This window comes from Centroberyx gerrardi, chromosome 6 (assembly GCF_048128805.1).
Source record: "Centroberyx gerrardi isolate f3 chromosome 6, fCenGer3.hap1.cur.20231027, whole genome shotgun sequence".
NCBI lineage: Eukaryota > Metazoa > Chordata > Actinopteri > Beryciformes > Berycidae > Centroberyx > Centroberyx gerrardi.
In genome coordinates, this window is record NC_136002.1 from 19909978 (window position 1) to 19925825 (window position 15848).

Sequence of the window (15848 nt, forward strand, 5' to 3'; positions counted from 1 at the left end):
TGAGCGGGGGGCATTAGAATGGAACTAGGTGACTGAGGAATTTGAAACATTCCACTTGCTGGCTGAGGGGGTTTTAAAAAAGCTGCAGGAGAGAGAGAGGAAATGTTTCCGGCCTCTCGCTGAGGGAGGGCAAGAGAGAGAAAGCAAGGGAGCGAGAGAGAGAGAGAGAGAGACAGAGAGCAAGGAGTAAGAGACCAATTCCACGCAGTCAGTCATAGCCTGAGGTAAAAGGGGGTTTTAAGAGGGACTCGGAGTCTAGTTTCAATTATTTGTTCCTCCCCGTCATGACTCAGAGTGGTAGACATTACCCTAAGGCCCAGTCCAGGCAACTGTTTACACTACATAAACCCAAACCCTCACCCTAAAACCATTAAACTATTAACAAAGCCAACTGAAAATCAGACTTTGTGTTAACCCTGACCTGTCACTATTGGGAATGGCTGGCTCTATACTAACCTCAGGTCATTGCTACAATGACCCTCCCCAAAATGACCCAATAACTCAATAACAGGTCAGTTATCCTGAGGGGGATTTCAGGCTGCAGCAGATTTAAAATGGAGTCTTATCTATAGACAGCTGCTTAAGGAACAGGTGACGGAACCTAATCACTTAGAAAGGGCCCCAATTAAGCCATAATGGTCTAATGTGGATATGCAGGCCCCAAACCAGCCCAGGAGCACAAATCAGCACTACTGATTACAGTAATGATGACACCGCTGATGTAAATCCTGCCTGCTTCAATTTTCTTGATTTGTTTTGAAATGTCAAGGTATATAATGTGGAATGTGATACTTTATTGATTGATTCCCTCTTCTCTTAGTCTTCTCTAGCCACTAGGCCACCCTGCTGCCCCATATTTCAGTTGTCCCTGGGTACAGTGTACACTACAAGCTAAGTCAGGGTTAGCATATAAAAGGAAAGAACGTAGTGTAGGCAGAGTTAGGAGCTAAGGGAGGAGAAGGCCTTCACAGAGGTATTGGGACCTCACAGCTGAGTGTGAAAACATTAATCATCCCTCTCCTGTTCCACCCTACTGACAGCCATGGTAATTATCACACACACACTCACAAAACATACACAGCTTTAACTCCTACTCAGGTGGCACTTCTGTGTCGGGCCTCGTGTGTGAATGAACAGCGTATCAGGCTGATACGCCTAACAGTGTAAGGTCAAATGTATCACCACGACATGTGTGAGAGACGAGCGCAGGAGAGAGGGAGAAATGAACAAACAGAGGGAAAGTCTAAGGAAGGGAGACGGAGGGAGGCTGATACCTGTGTGTGCTATACCTCCATCAGAAAATAGAAAGGAAGGACAAATATGAGGAGAACATAATGGGGAGAGCGAGAAACAGCGTGACAGGAATGTGAGAGGAAGAAAGTATGAATCAGCAGGAAGAGAATTACTGTGAATGTGACGGAATGAAAGGAAGGAAGCACAGAGAAAGCGAAGCCAACAAGGGAGAAGGGGAGTCTGAAGAAAGAGTGTGCTGAATATGTCCGGCAGTCTTGGTACATGTCTCAGTGCAGTACCACAGCAGTGCCTAAAACCATGCTGCCTTAACTGGATAACACTGATGTCACTGACTAGATCACTAATGACACATGCAGTGCACCATTTGACAACTCAGCTGTCAATAACAGAGAGGAGCCAGTTATTAACAGACTAACACTGAAGCTGAAAGCAGGGCAGTGATAGCACCATCGGGTTTGTAAATTATGATTAAAGAGTGAGTTGGTGTGAGCAAGGTTTTAATCCTGGATAAAACACTACTGTGCTGAGACTGTCCCCCTTTTTTTCTCGTTAACACTGTCATTTGCTGACCAGCAGGGAGGTTTACAACTGATCTGGTGAGATATAACATTAGTTTTAATGGCTGTCCATGTGACACTATAACAAGAATGTAAGAAAAAAGCTGAAGTTTTTAGAATCTGGAGGAAAGAAATATCAAACAATATTATGGCAGCTCTGATATAATGGGAAACCTGATGCAAGCAAACACACATGCACATGTGCACAAACACACAAAATAACGGGCCACAGCATGCAGCTCTGTCCCTATTCATTAAGAGTTTCTGCCTTGCTATAGAAGTTCAGCGGCTGGAATTTCACTCTTCTTCTTCTTCTGATGATTGGGGCTAGTTTGGAGGGCTCCCACAGAGCAGTCAGGGAAAAATATGGCAGGCATCGTCTCAGAGGAGGTCCTACAGTATGTCATGTTTCCAATGGCTAGGTTGCAGTGAGCAGAGCGATGATGCTAAAATCTTCACTTCAGTGATGAACACAGTTGAATCTGAGCCAAGAACTAATTATACTGGGGGAAATGCACATTCTGTCTAGTCCCATTGCTGAGCTAATAGAATAATCATTAGATATAACTTGCATGTTTTGTTCAAAAATGACACATCCAGCATTTGGAATAAAAATGACACTTGTTCTGACAAAATGATTACTAGGATAAAGTAAAAACAAACTACTTTACTTTTTGAAGTATATTGGGTAATTTAAGTCCTTGGTTGAAAAATGCTCAATATTTTAAAGATATTGAGTGGTTAACTTCAAGGAACAGATTTTTTCCAAAATGGAATAAAACTCCTCAACTGCTGTATTTGGGAATAGTCAACTAAATCTTTCATTTTTCAAGTTCACTTTCATGTTGGTATTGATCATTTCACATAGTTGAGGTATATTCACAAACTCATACACATGCATGCACAAACACTAACCTTTGTATTTATGCGCAGGCTCTTCAGGATATTTCTCCTTTTGGGGTCCTCACTCTCCTCGTTGACGGAGTTGTCCTTCTGGGCTCCTCCCAGCTCATCCTGGCTAGCCTTGGGTGGGCCACCCATCTCATCATCACTGCCAATAGAGAAGCTGGTCCTGAAGCTGCTGAACTTGCCGAGCCGCTTGGATCGGTCTCTGTAGAGCTTAGGCTTCACACCAATGGCTGAGAACTTTCTCCTGCGCTCCAGTGAGCTGCTGTCAGCCTCACTGTCTGACCCATTCCCCCCACCGCTGCCATTGGAGTGACCCTTGTTGGCATTGCGGATGGTGATGATCTTGCCCTGTGTGCTGTCATGAGGGACAGAGTAAATGTTCTCCTCCTCTGTGGGTCGAGGTTTACTCACAGCATCCATAGGCTCTGCGTAGTCTGAGGGGTCATAGCCACCATCGCTACCCGGAGCCCAGGTAACAGCTTGGGGCAAGGAGCGTCGGTTGGTGCCACCCTGCTGCTGGTCCATGTAGGGGCCAAGGTTGACCTTACGGACAGGCTTGGGCTTAACTTGTGGAGGAACCTTGTTGTTGAGCTTGCTCTCAAAGGTGCTGATCTCAGAAATTACAGAGAAGGCATCACTTGAATCCAGATCTGGGAGCTTGAAGCTTCCCATATGGGAGCTGAGACTACCGTCTTCCCTCAGGGTAGGGTAGGGTGGTGACGGGTCAATATCATCTTCTGAGTCCAACAGAGTGTTAACTGGACTGGGGGATCCACAGCGAGGGCTGATGCTCTCATTGGTGCAAGCCTCAGCCACATTGTCATACATGTGTGTGGCCTCTACAATGGTGCGCTTCTCCACCACCTCCTTGAGGAAGGATTGGAAGAGGTCTATCTTATGAAGCCCCCCTACTACCCCACCATGCCCACATATTACTGTGTTGAACCTGGCCTCTATTTCATGGGCCAGATCCTCTCCCTGAATGACCTGTTCCCTGGCTGACTCTGAGTCTGACAGCTCCATCTGACTCTCCCCTACCGCTAGCAACTGCACTGGGATGATGTCTTGCACCTCACACAGAAAAGCGCACAAGGTCTCCATAGAGGCCTTGCGGCGGGCAGAGTAGACCGCAATGTAGCCGTGGACCAGCCTGCTCTTGCGGAGGGAGAATGAGGAGTGGAAGGAGAGCAGAGACAGCTCAATACTCTGCCTTTGAGCTCCCACACTGAGCTCCAACAGAACCGAGGTACCGCTGCTGAGGCTGGAGGCTGGACGACAATGCTGGGGCAGCAGGAAGGGAGCAAGGAGTTGCTCTAAGTCGTACGTGTCTCCACACATCAGGCACATGACTATCCTCAGGTCTGCCTCTGGGATGGGCTGGGACTGAGAGTCTCTGAAGGCAGAGGGAGGAGGGGGCAAGGGAGGGGAGCTGCTCCCTAGGCTTCTCCGGGATTCTAAGAGACCCTTCAGCATCTGGTTGATCTGTTTCTCGTTGACATTGCGCCCGTAGCCCACACCCGGGGAGGCAGGGTCTAGGTAGGCACACTGCAGCTTCCCAGCCACCTGCTGCCCTTGGTGAATAAGAGTCTGAGCTGTCTCCCCTCCTATATCCCCTATGGAGCCCACCCCCCGCTTGGTGACGAGAAGGAGGGACAGCGGGAGCTGAGCTAAGCTGTTTTCCCTTTCCCTTCTGCTTAGGGTTGACTCCCTAAGCTTCTCTAAACTCTCCACAACATAGGAGAGGGACTCCTTTGAGTTATACAAACAGAGGCAGCCATGGGGTGTGAAGGTGGGTGTGTGGAACGAGTTGACTGGCAGACGTACATTGCCCTCTATGGGTCGGAGGGCTAACTCATACATCTTCCCATCTAACACGTACCGGTCGTCACTGGTGCACAAGGCCCTTATCTCGTTAGCCATCTCTCTGGCCAGCCCATCTTTCCCTAGGATAACAAGATTTATCCGATCAGCCCTCCCTCCCTCCAGTCTTGAACTGTCTGATGAAGGGTAGCGGGTAGGGAATCTGGAGGCCAGGATCTGCTCTATCTTACTGTCCACACAGTGGGGGCTGTTGGGACATGTCTCCTTGGTGGGGTGGTAGACAAAGTGGATATGTTTCAATACCAGGGCATCCCTTTCTGCCTGTAGCTTCTGCAGGGCTTTAAACCTTTGCTCCTCTCCCAACACCTCCTGAATTGCGCCCATTTTCTCTTTGCTTGGCTTTGCATCCACTTCCAGCTCATAGAACAGCTCAGAGTATTCTAGAAGCAGTTCCTGGAAGTCCTCTTTGGCTCGGTCAATGATCTCCTTCTGGTGTTTGTTGTAGATATCCATATATTCAGCCTCATCCAGCCACTGGTAGAAGTCTTCGTTCATGATGAAGCTTCGGGCCTCCTCCCAGGGTTTCCCTGCTGTGATGAACGGAGAGACACTCAGCTTCTCCTTGAACTCCCACCTCATCTCTGCCCGCTTGCGCTCATTCCTCAGCTGCTCCAGGTGGGTCTCATAGACAGCCTCAGCTGCGGGGGTCTCCAGGAGGTCCTGGGGGATGCGGTCATCCTCCATTTTATCAATGTGTGGTGTGGTCTCCCAAGGGGTGTCATCCAGCACTACAAACCACTGGGAGAAATCTCTCTTTGTCTCCAGGACTTTCTGAACCCCAGACCAGCTCAGGTGGTCAATCTCATCCAGCTCAGGTACTAGTAAAGATAGGGCCTGGGGCAGAGTGCTGAGATAGGCCTTCCTACGCTTCTCTATATGCTCTTGTTTAAGTCTGTGCACATGCTGCTGGAAGAGCTTCTTGGCTTTAGCTGTCCCCTCCAGGAATACATAGTCCTTGTACTCACTGGAGGACTGCATGCGGCATTTGATGTTGGGCCATGTCTCGTTGTGGTTCTTGACAATTCGGTTGACCAGCCACTCATAGCGGTCTTTGGCTGAGGCAATCTGTTGACTCTGTTGTTTCAGTGCCTCAAAGTAAGGGATGATTTTGGGCTTTCCCCTACTCTTGTCTATTAGCTGAACCAGTGTGAGAAAGGCTAGGTCAACATTGACGTTAGAGCGCGCTGATGTTTCCACCACCTGTAGGTTCTTCTTAGCTAGGGCAAAGGTGTGGGAGTCTTTTATATAACGTTCTACTCCTTCATCACATTTAGTGAGAACCAGTACCACAGGTTTCTTGGTTTTGGCTAGCTGGTTGTACAGGTTGGTGACAAATTTCATCTGGTCCTCAAAGCTACGGTTCATACCCCTGCTAACGTCCACACAAAGTAAGAAGCCATCCACCATCAGCTTGCCTTCGGGCATCTGCTTCTGCTCAAAGTCCTGCTCCAGGCCCAGTTGATCCGTGCAAAAGTACATCAACTTCTCAGCCGAAGCCAACTTGGTGGAAGCTGCCCTCTTGATGTAAGGCTGGAGGGCCGTGCTGCGGTGTGGTTGGAACGTCTGATCATCGATGAACTCTGTCTGCTCCACCACGTGCATTCGACACTCCGGCCCCTCCTCCACCATCCGCCCAGCCTCCCCCCAGAACAGGAAGTGGTCATTGTTCACCACGCGGCCTCCAAAGTCACTGGTGCTGAGAACGGAGGTGTGGTCTAGGAAGAAGTCATCTGCACTGGGCCGGACAAAGCGGTTGCACAGGCAGGACTTGCCCACGCCACATTGGCCCTTCTCCTTCTCCGTGCCGGACAGTCCCACCACGACCAGGTTGTAGGTGGGTGCCCGGACATCTTGCTTTTTGGCCATCATCATCGCTGGCAGAGGCTCATCCTGCCATGCTGGCCACAAGCTCTAGGGAGAGGAGGAGGCTGCCAAGGAAGCGGGGTTTCCATGCAAGAGGAGCTCACTGGGCTGGGGTCTGGTCCTGCAGGACAGAGAGAGACAAGGGAGGGATATAATTAACCTAGAGAAATACAAAAAAAGAATAATTCCATGACGGGATTCATTATTAGAGGAGAACTATTGCGCCTCTCATCTAAATTCCTACTGTGTGCCTATGTGCTGTTAATAATGTTTAATCTGTGATCCTATTTCACCGCAGAATGTTTCCTGAAAAGATTGAGGTCAGTAGCAAAGCTGCTGGAATGCTACACATTACTTAACCCAGCTGTAGCTCAGTAACAGGCAATTTCTCTCCATTTAACTCAGTTTTTATACTGCTATAACTGCAGTGCTAACAGTAGTGCCTTCCAGGTTTGATTGCTACGTTCATTGAGGCTCTATATATGTTTTGGCTTATTATCTCACATCTAACACTATGGTTGGCAGTCTCACTGCCAGCAGCATTTGAATCAAGTCATGTGGGGTTTTAGCTATCGCAGAAAACAGACACATGCTTGAGCGCACAAACACATATGCACATACAGAAAACACCACACACTTATGAAAACAGGCACACTCAGCCCCATGCACCCAAACTGAAAGACACACACAAGAAGATGAAAGCTGATAAGTGTTCCAGAGCTAAAGTTACTAATTGGCCAACTAGGGAAAGCCATCTGCATTTTAAAAGGCTGCATTGCCTGTTGGCTGACTCGTCTCCATCAAAAACACGTTTTCCTATGTTTCTCACCACACAGTGCTCCGCAAACGGATTGGAGTTGGCTGATGTACCATCACTAATTATAATGTCTCAACATATTTACCTAGATGTAATAGTTGTGCAATTTGGTGCTGTGCTGTCAAGAAACAGCACACACAGTTGTTCTAATCCAGGCTCAGTTGACTGGCTCTCTAAACAATACAACTCATCCCATCGGCAGGCTAGACCTAAAAGTAAGTGAGTGAGTGAGTGAGTGAGTGAGTGAGTGAGTGAGTGAGTGAGTGAGTGAAAGAGAGAGAGTCTTTATGGATGGGCCCTTTTTTGACAGTGGAGCTTGTAAGGAACAACAGCCTGCCAGACAAAGACAGCCAACACATAGACTTGCAGTATGAGGCTACCCTAGTCATCTCATGGTAACTGAGCAGTTAATTTAGTAAAACAGACATTAAAACCACTGTTAATCATGAATGGCTTTTTTGACAGCGAGCACAAAGGCAGACAAAGACTTCATTGCTGCTGAATTGAGTTTGTCAGACAACAGAGAACTGCAGATGCGCAAAGAAAAACTTCAAAGTCCAATACCACTATACCAGAGGGGCAGGGAAGGAAAAAGAAAAGGTAAGAGTAAGAGACTCACTACAGCGGAATACATTGTAGATAGAATGCACCCTCACACCTGCCAGGTATCGACTACTGCATACATTTTCATTTGAAAATCCTGAGTGCCACTAATTGAAGTTTAAAGCTGACAGTTATGGCAAAGCCTTGAAAAGCTGAGTTGCTGTAGAAAGCAAATTGTATTAACATTACAGAGGCAAGTGCTGCTGAGTGCCTTACCAGGTCCATAACCAAGTACCAGCAGAAAAGGAATCAATATCAAAAAGAATGTCTTGTGTTTTGATATTTGTAGAGGAAAACATGCATGAAAAATGTATCAAGGGGCTCAGAGATAGACCCAGTCCCTGTAATAATAAGGTGTGTTGGTGTGTTGGTGTGTGTGTTGTGCTTGGTCAGCCTGCAGGTCGATACAGTGGAATAGCTATAAGACCTGGGAATCATGGTTAATTCATAGTCTTCTCTTTTCATGACCCTCTACTGGGAAGTATATATGCCAGTGTTTGTGTTTGTGTGTGTGTGTGTGTGTGTGTGTGTGTGTGTTTGTGAGAGAGAGAGAGAGAGAGAGAGAGAGAGAGAGAGAGAGAGAGAGAGAGAGAGAGAGAGAGAGAGAGAGAGAGAGAGAGAGAGAGAGAGAGAGAGAGAGAGCATCTGTGTGTTAGCCTGTGATCAATGGTCACGTCCAGTTGGAAAAATAGTACAGTGTATACAGCCATGGCTAGATGAGAACAACTGCAGGTGTGGTATCTATACAGCTAGAGTCAGCAGGCTTGGCTAAAAGTGCACCTCTGTCCTGACCTAGTCGTGTTCACATTAGAGAGCAGACGGCCTAAACTACAATCAGCCACATTAAACCACAACCTGCTGCCAGTGGATATGGTTCACTGATTAAACAGAACATGCAACTAGTCTGCTAATCACCATCCTTCTCAAAAACCTTTCAAAATTCTTTCATATATTTACATCATCCCCTCCTGTGCAAATACCCACTGATCTGGTTCAAAGACATGAGTATGTTAAGTATGTGAAGCTTGCAAGATTACACGTGAAGAAAAGTCCACGTGATATAGCCTATCCTTTGAAAAAAAATCATAACGTGAAGTCCATCAATCAATATCTCTAAAATCCATTCTGTAAAAGTGTCTTTGTTCATTTTGTCAACCAAGGACTTAAGTTACCAACTACCCTTTAAAAGGTACTTTAAAAATGCATTTGTTTTAAATTTGTGCTATCAATCATTTTGTCAGGGTTGATGTCCCTTTTTTCCAATTTGTGGATATCTAATTTTGGAGCCAAAGTGTTCATGTGCAGATTGAATGAATCAAAAAAATCTCTCATTACTCTGCAATGCGGTGCTAGCTTTTGTGACTATAAGGTCACAGAGATTTGATTTGATTTGATTTGATTTGATGAAATTGTATGTGGTAAATTAAGGTGTCACAAATCTCAAAAGCAACTCCGGGTACTTTTGTGTGCTTTGGTATTGTAGGGGTTATGATCGGGGAATTGTGTCCTGAACAGAGTGAGTTGTTATGGCGTGCTTCTAATAGCAGCCTGCTGAGGTGATGAGAAGAGAAGAGGGAGTTACATTAACAGATAAGTATGACAGCTTTAGAGCCTACTGCCTACACACATTAGCACAAATGATCCACATGGGCTTACATATAAACATGCACACACGCACTGACTAAGATCTTAGCCCATGTAATACCCTGGTGATCGTCATGTCATGTGAAATGGTCTTTGTTTGTGACCAGTTGTGAGTGTGTCTGGTTTAAATGGAGGAAGCACTCCTATATCCCCTGTAGGTCTGGAGGCTGGCCTGGCTTAACACTGACAGATGCATTATATATGCTAACATCTGCTTCACTTACCCCAGTTAACTATTTTTGAGGATGTTTGTGTGTATGTGTGCACACACACATGCAACTGTGTGTATAAGTCTACAAGTTCATACACATGCATCTGTGACAGGCAACTATCACACTCATTGAGGTCGGTGCTAAGAGCACAGGTTAGGTTAGGTGTGTGTGTGTGTGTGTCAGAGAGAGACAACATTTAAGAGCAGCGGTATTTCTGCAACAACCTCGGGAGGAATGCCAAGCGAAATAGTCCTAATGCAATTTTCATTGTTTTCCGCTCTGTCCGAGTGACATGTCACTGAGAGGAGAAGTAAACAAACAGACAGCTCAGCATTCAGTCTTAAGTGATGTGAGGATGCAACGGTTTAGGACATAGAAACATCAGATAATGGAGGAAAATAAAATACCTCGGGAGATTGCCTGGCCTGCCCATGCCAAAGTGACAGAACCACAGAATATATGTGACACTACAACTGCGCAATTCAACAGCCAGTCCACTGGCAGACTAAGTGCAGCAGTTCATACACAATAGATCTAGTCATTTAGGGAATACATTTCCTCTTTTTGGAGACCTATAAAAGGCACCAGTGCCTGCGCTCAACCAGCCTCAGTATATCAGTCCGGTTGTGGAGCAGCCAGGCAGCCAGTCTCCCAGTACAGCCTGAGGCCTGGTGTCTGGTGCGCATGTCCAGCCGCATACCACTGTCTCCAGGCCCTGGGCTGTTTAGGGCTGAGGCAGAGAGATAGGTTAGGGCCTGTGTTGCATCTGCCTCTGACCCTGAAACCTAGAGGAGGGGCAAGCAGGAAAGGAGAAAGAGAGAGAGAGGAGGAGGACAAGGTTGAGGAGAAGCAGGAAGGGGTGGAAGGCATGAAGGAGGAGACAGAGGGTGGGAGGTTGGTGGACATGAGCGGGAGAGAGTGCAGAGAAGAATGGAGAAGGGGGGAAGGGGAGAGGGGTCAGTGACCTGGGTCATGTGAGCTGCACGTTGGACTCCCCTCAGGGAAGAGGGGCGGGGGCGTGGTAAGGCCGGGCTGACTGGACGGTCAGGCTCTGACCAGGCACATCACTCTCTCCCTGAGTGATAATCGCAAACAGCATTACAAGCAGGGCCTGTCCCAATACTTTACCACTGCTCCATTTCCCCCCTCTTGCCTCTTTTCTTCCTCTCTCCTCTAAGCCTTCACCATTCTACCTGGTTTGGAACGGTTGAAACACATAAAACAGCAATGTTGCCTCGACCGAAACCAGTCCTTTCTAGGTCACTGATTGCCACAAGGTCAGGAGAAGCCGAGGAAGATAGGGTGCATCTGTAGGGTATTGGAGTGCAGCCTGGAGCTAATGCTGGGGCGGCAGGGCGTGAAGTTCACACTAACACGCGCTTCAGAGGGCAGCGGGGAAGAGGCTGTGTTCACCACCCATGGGGAGGGACCGCGTACCCTTCACAGAGCGGCTGCATTCCTTTCATTACAGGGCTATGGAGAGTTAGCCAGGGAACATCAACCAGGAGCTTAAAGTGAGTCATTATCAGTGCTGTGTACTCCTGGGGTTTTCCTTTACTATAACCCCTATCACTCTGACATGTTAGCCTACATGGAGGGTCTACATGTACTGTACAAGATAACCATGCGTGTAAGCTGGATCTCAAAGGGGCATGATGAAAAGACAAGTCAAGAGGATATTAGCGAGCTCGTAAATGTAGTGTGAACACGGAGCATGTTACTGCAAATGTAAGGTATTTGGTATATGCTTACATGTAAGTGGAGGATGTGAATGTGATTACATGGTGTGAAGAGACCAAGGAAGGAGAAGCATTTCTAATTGTAGATGTTACAAATCCCTTCAAAGATATCCCAAAGGAGATGTTCTTCACACAGTGTTCCTTCACACTTCGCGTGTGCAGAGACATTTCACACTGCCGGCAACAAAGTTCATATATTAAAACAGCAGGAGAGATAAACAAGGAAACCTGCGTGCATGGTTTCCCAGCAAGCTCTGCGGTTGTACAGTGTGTTCACCCGGGAAGGCTGGGAGTTGTCAGAGCCATAGGTCATGAAATAGTCATGAAGCGGTGTGATGGCGATGATGATGACAGAGAGGCAGCAGGGAAAAACCTCTCTCTCTCTCTCTCTCTCCCCTGTTCTCTGAGATACAAGGCTGCCCTGCCCTGCCCTGCTCCGTTCCAACACTTTTTTTCCTCTCTTTCTCACTCCCTCTGCATGATGTAAGGCATTCTGCAGCTCGTACTTCCTCTCTCCTCTTCGTATTCTTTCCCTCTCTCTAGCTTGCTCTCTCTCAATATTGTCTTGGCATAGAGATTTCCCTTCTCTTAATTATTTTCATTACCAGTCCTTATGCCTCCTCTTCCCTCTCTCTCCCCTCACTCTCTCCTACTCTCCTCCCTCCCCCCCTCCTTCTCACCCCTTCCTCTCTCTGGAGACCTGTTGTCCATTAGTGGGGGGGGGGGGGGGGGGGGGGGGACGCAGCCCTCACACTGATACCACTTCCTGCTCAGGCTCAGCTCTCCACCGGGAAAAGGACACAGGATAGATGGAGGGATGGATATACAGAAGCAGGTCTAAGAGAACGTAATGCAATGTACAGTACTACCATCAACAAACACACAAAACCACCAACACACACGGACACACGTGTGCACACACAATCACGCCGAAAAATCTCCACACTACAACCTCATGTGCACTTCACAAAACCAGTGCACCGTGATGCATTACCACCAACACACTGTAAACAGAAGTCGTTAGTCTCTTCCAGTAATGCAGCGCATCCATCTATCACTTACCAAACCGGAACTACAAATTTCCTTATTCTTTCCATCCCTCATCTATGTGTACAACCACCAACAGAAAACACAAACACTGTAACCGTACTATTGCTAATGCATTACACATGTGGCTCACTCTTCTCGCCAGGCACACAAAATACACCAACCAAACCACACAAGCAAATCCAGCAGTAATAAATCATTCCCATAATAAGAAAACACTTAGGCTAACCGCGAAAGCTCAGCACAGCCTGAATCAATGAACCTATGTCTCCCATATGGAATACAATGTTAAAAACTTCATCTTTATGCCCGAAGAAAAACACACACAGAAATACACAGAGATATTAACGTTAATGCAGCACACAAAGAGCTACCGCATAGCCAGGTCCTGATCCAGATCCAGGAGAGCTGGTCAGTTGTGACTGGGATTACGGACACTCTGTGGATTAGCTATGGCTATTTGCATCCGTCCATTTGCGGGATCACAAGCTGCGCTGTTTGTGCATTAGTATGATCTGAAGGCGCGGTGATGTAACCACATAAACAAGGCCAGAGATACGGCCAACAAATTCCCCTAAGGCCGCTCTATCAAACTGCACACTTGCCTATTGACACGTGCACAACAACACACAGACAAAGAAACACAGACATATCTCAACTCACCAGCAATTCCCTATGTTTACTGCCCCATGTTAAATACAACACTAGCACTGACGTTCACTCCTGCTCTGTTATTTACTCTACACCCCTCTCCCATGTTCCTCTGGGTTTATATTATGCTATACGGCCTTCAGAGGGCCAGAGTCCAGCTGCCATGTGGTCGGGCCTTGTCGCGTCACACCAGGCGCTCTATGCTCACTTCCTCTTCCTCCCTCTGCCTGGCACTGCAGAGATAGAGGGCCAGTTACTGGTGGACCCCCTGAGGAGAGAGGTAGACGGACAGAGGGAGGAAGGATGCAGGATAGGAGCAGAAAAAACAGGAGGATGAGAGGGGCAGAGACTGTAAACAAACACGCATTCAAGAGATGAGAAAGCAGGATAGCAAGGAGTGAGACGGGGGGGACGAGGGCAGAGAAGAGCATATTCACAGGCTAATCTGAAATATAGGTCTATTACTGAACAGTTCAAGGGAGAAAGACAGAGAGAAGAGCAAGGTTTAAGCGAGATAAAGGAAGGGATCTCGAAAGAATGGACAGCCTATTAGAGAGTGGAAAGAGAGGGAGAGAGAAGGGAAGGGCAGAGGAGGAGTGTGTGTCGCTGCGGTTTAACCTCTTCAACTGCACCAGAAGGCCTCTCTGATAGCACGGCTAAATATAATGTGCTGGAAACATGGACAGTGACAGCTATAAATTCAAACAACCACCACATAAATGCACACACACACACAAATGAACATACCTAAAAAGCACACTCACACAAGCAGACACACTCTCACAGTGCGGTACCTTCTTCGGTGATAAGGTCGTTTCGCTCCAAGCTGACAGCAAGCCAGTGAGAAGTGGCAGGCTACAGTGTTTCTTCAAGGCAACTCCCTACACCAGAACCACCTTCATATGACTTTGCTGGAGAGCTGCCGTCAATTGTAGTCACAGTTGAGGGGACACAATTTGGGCCAGTTGAACAGACATGCAGACTATTTATTTTATTTTTTTTCCCATAGGGGACCTCCATTGAAATCCAAAATGAAGTTCTGTGTATGTCTAAATCGATCTTCTTTGGCTCACTTCCAATAGAGATAATGATCGATTTCTCACTGGTGGTGCCGCAAAATGTAGCGTGACTGAATGGGATTTCAGGGACCCAACATTACAAGGCATGCACTTTAAAAGGTGCGCTGGTGTAGCGTACGTGCATGACATTTGCTCCAGAACTTCCCCTGCTCAACAAGCTAAACAACAACAACAAGCTAAACAACAACAACAACAACAACAACAACCGGTGTCGTACATGCAAGGTCAGAAAGACAGACAAGTCTGTGTTTTCCTTCGGCACAAAGACTCATCTGTAGGCCTCACTCTCCCTCCCTCTTAATTCCCTCTGCCAGGCATGGATTGCCTTACTCCCCATTTCTTTCAATCTCCCTGGCCCTTTGTCTATTTATCCCTATTTCTCCCTCTCTCTCTCTCTCTCTCTCTCTCTTAGCATGTCTCTCCTGTGCTTCTTTCCTCTCTCTCTCTCTCTCTCTCTCTCTCTCTGCTGTGTCTTCTCCTGCAGTACTACCTAACCTCCCGGCCCAGCCCCTGTCAGACTAGCAGACTGTCTGGTGGTGATATTAGCATACATCTGATCCCTGCTCCCTGCTGGAAGGCTTGTCAGCATCAGCACAACTACATACACACACCCAGACATCCAATACAGCTGTCCTCCCAGCCAAATTCAATGCAACAGCACAAACAAACAGCTACACAGACAGAGATATAGACTGTACACAAACATGTCCCATAGGCACAACAGAGGAGGGTATTAAAAGCAGACGCGGGACATGCTTGCATACACACGCGCGCACGCACATACACAGCAGTTTTGTGGTTAAGTATGACAGCATCTTGCTCTCTCTTTAGTGGTGATGGGGGTGGAGGGGGGCAGCGGGGCGGGTAGGGGGGCAGCGGGGCGGGTGGGGGGGCAGCGGGGCGGGTGGGGGGGCAGCGGGGCGGGTGGGGGGGGGTGGTCTTTCCAACCCAGCTGCTAATCTCCCACCTGACAGTCAAAGAGCCTCCCAGCCTAACTGCTAGTGTAATTGGCTTGACAGCAAATGTTTAAGTGTGTGTGTGTGTGTGTGTGTGTGTGTCTCCTGTTGCAGAACTGGAGAGAGCCTTCATCTCTGAATAGCTAAGGCTGGATATTGTTTGAAGAATCTTTCAATACCAATGCCACTTCTAAAACAAAACAAAACTCAATAAATTCAATATTTGTCTTTGCTAAATGAAAAAACGTTTTTTTTGTGCATTAGTGTAAATTGTAAATTACTTCCAGTACATCCCCTCTGCTTTTACAAATAAAATCAGACTGTGCATAATTGATTTCCTCAATAAAAGAGCCCATAAACCACAAGGAAACTGAAGCTCTCACTGGAGGAATACGACATTTTGAAGCAGTTGCTGAACAGAACTTTCTCTCCTGTGTCTCGCCTACTCTGCTGTAACGAGTAGGCAGGCCGTCCTTCAGCCACAGCACCCATGTCAGCAAGCGTCTGCCCTGCTGAAGTGTCCTTGAGCAAGACACTGAATCCCTACCAGCTGTTTTATAGCTGACTCTGACCTCCATGTAGAAGAGGAGGAAGCAAAAAGAAAATTTCTCCCACAGGGATTTGTCAAGTATCACA

At 47.4% G+C, this 15848-nt stretch overlaps 1 protein-coding gene across 1 annotated transcript in view; it reads right to left on the reverse strand.

The window, feature by feature from the left end:
- The window catches only part of arhgap35a (Rho GTPase activating protein 35a), a 60626-nt gene that overhangs the window by 16437 nt on the left and 28341 nt on the right, over window positions 1-15848 (reverse strand). Inside the window, exon 2 of the mRNA XM_078283985.1 lies at window positions 2727-6585. Within this exon, the coding sequence (XP_078140111.1) occupies window positions 2727-6473 (3747 nt within the window). The 5' untranslated portion in view covers window positions 6474-6585. The remainder of the gene's footprint in view (window positions 1-2726; window positions 6586-15848) is intronic.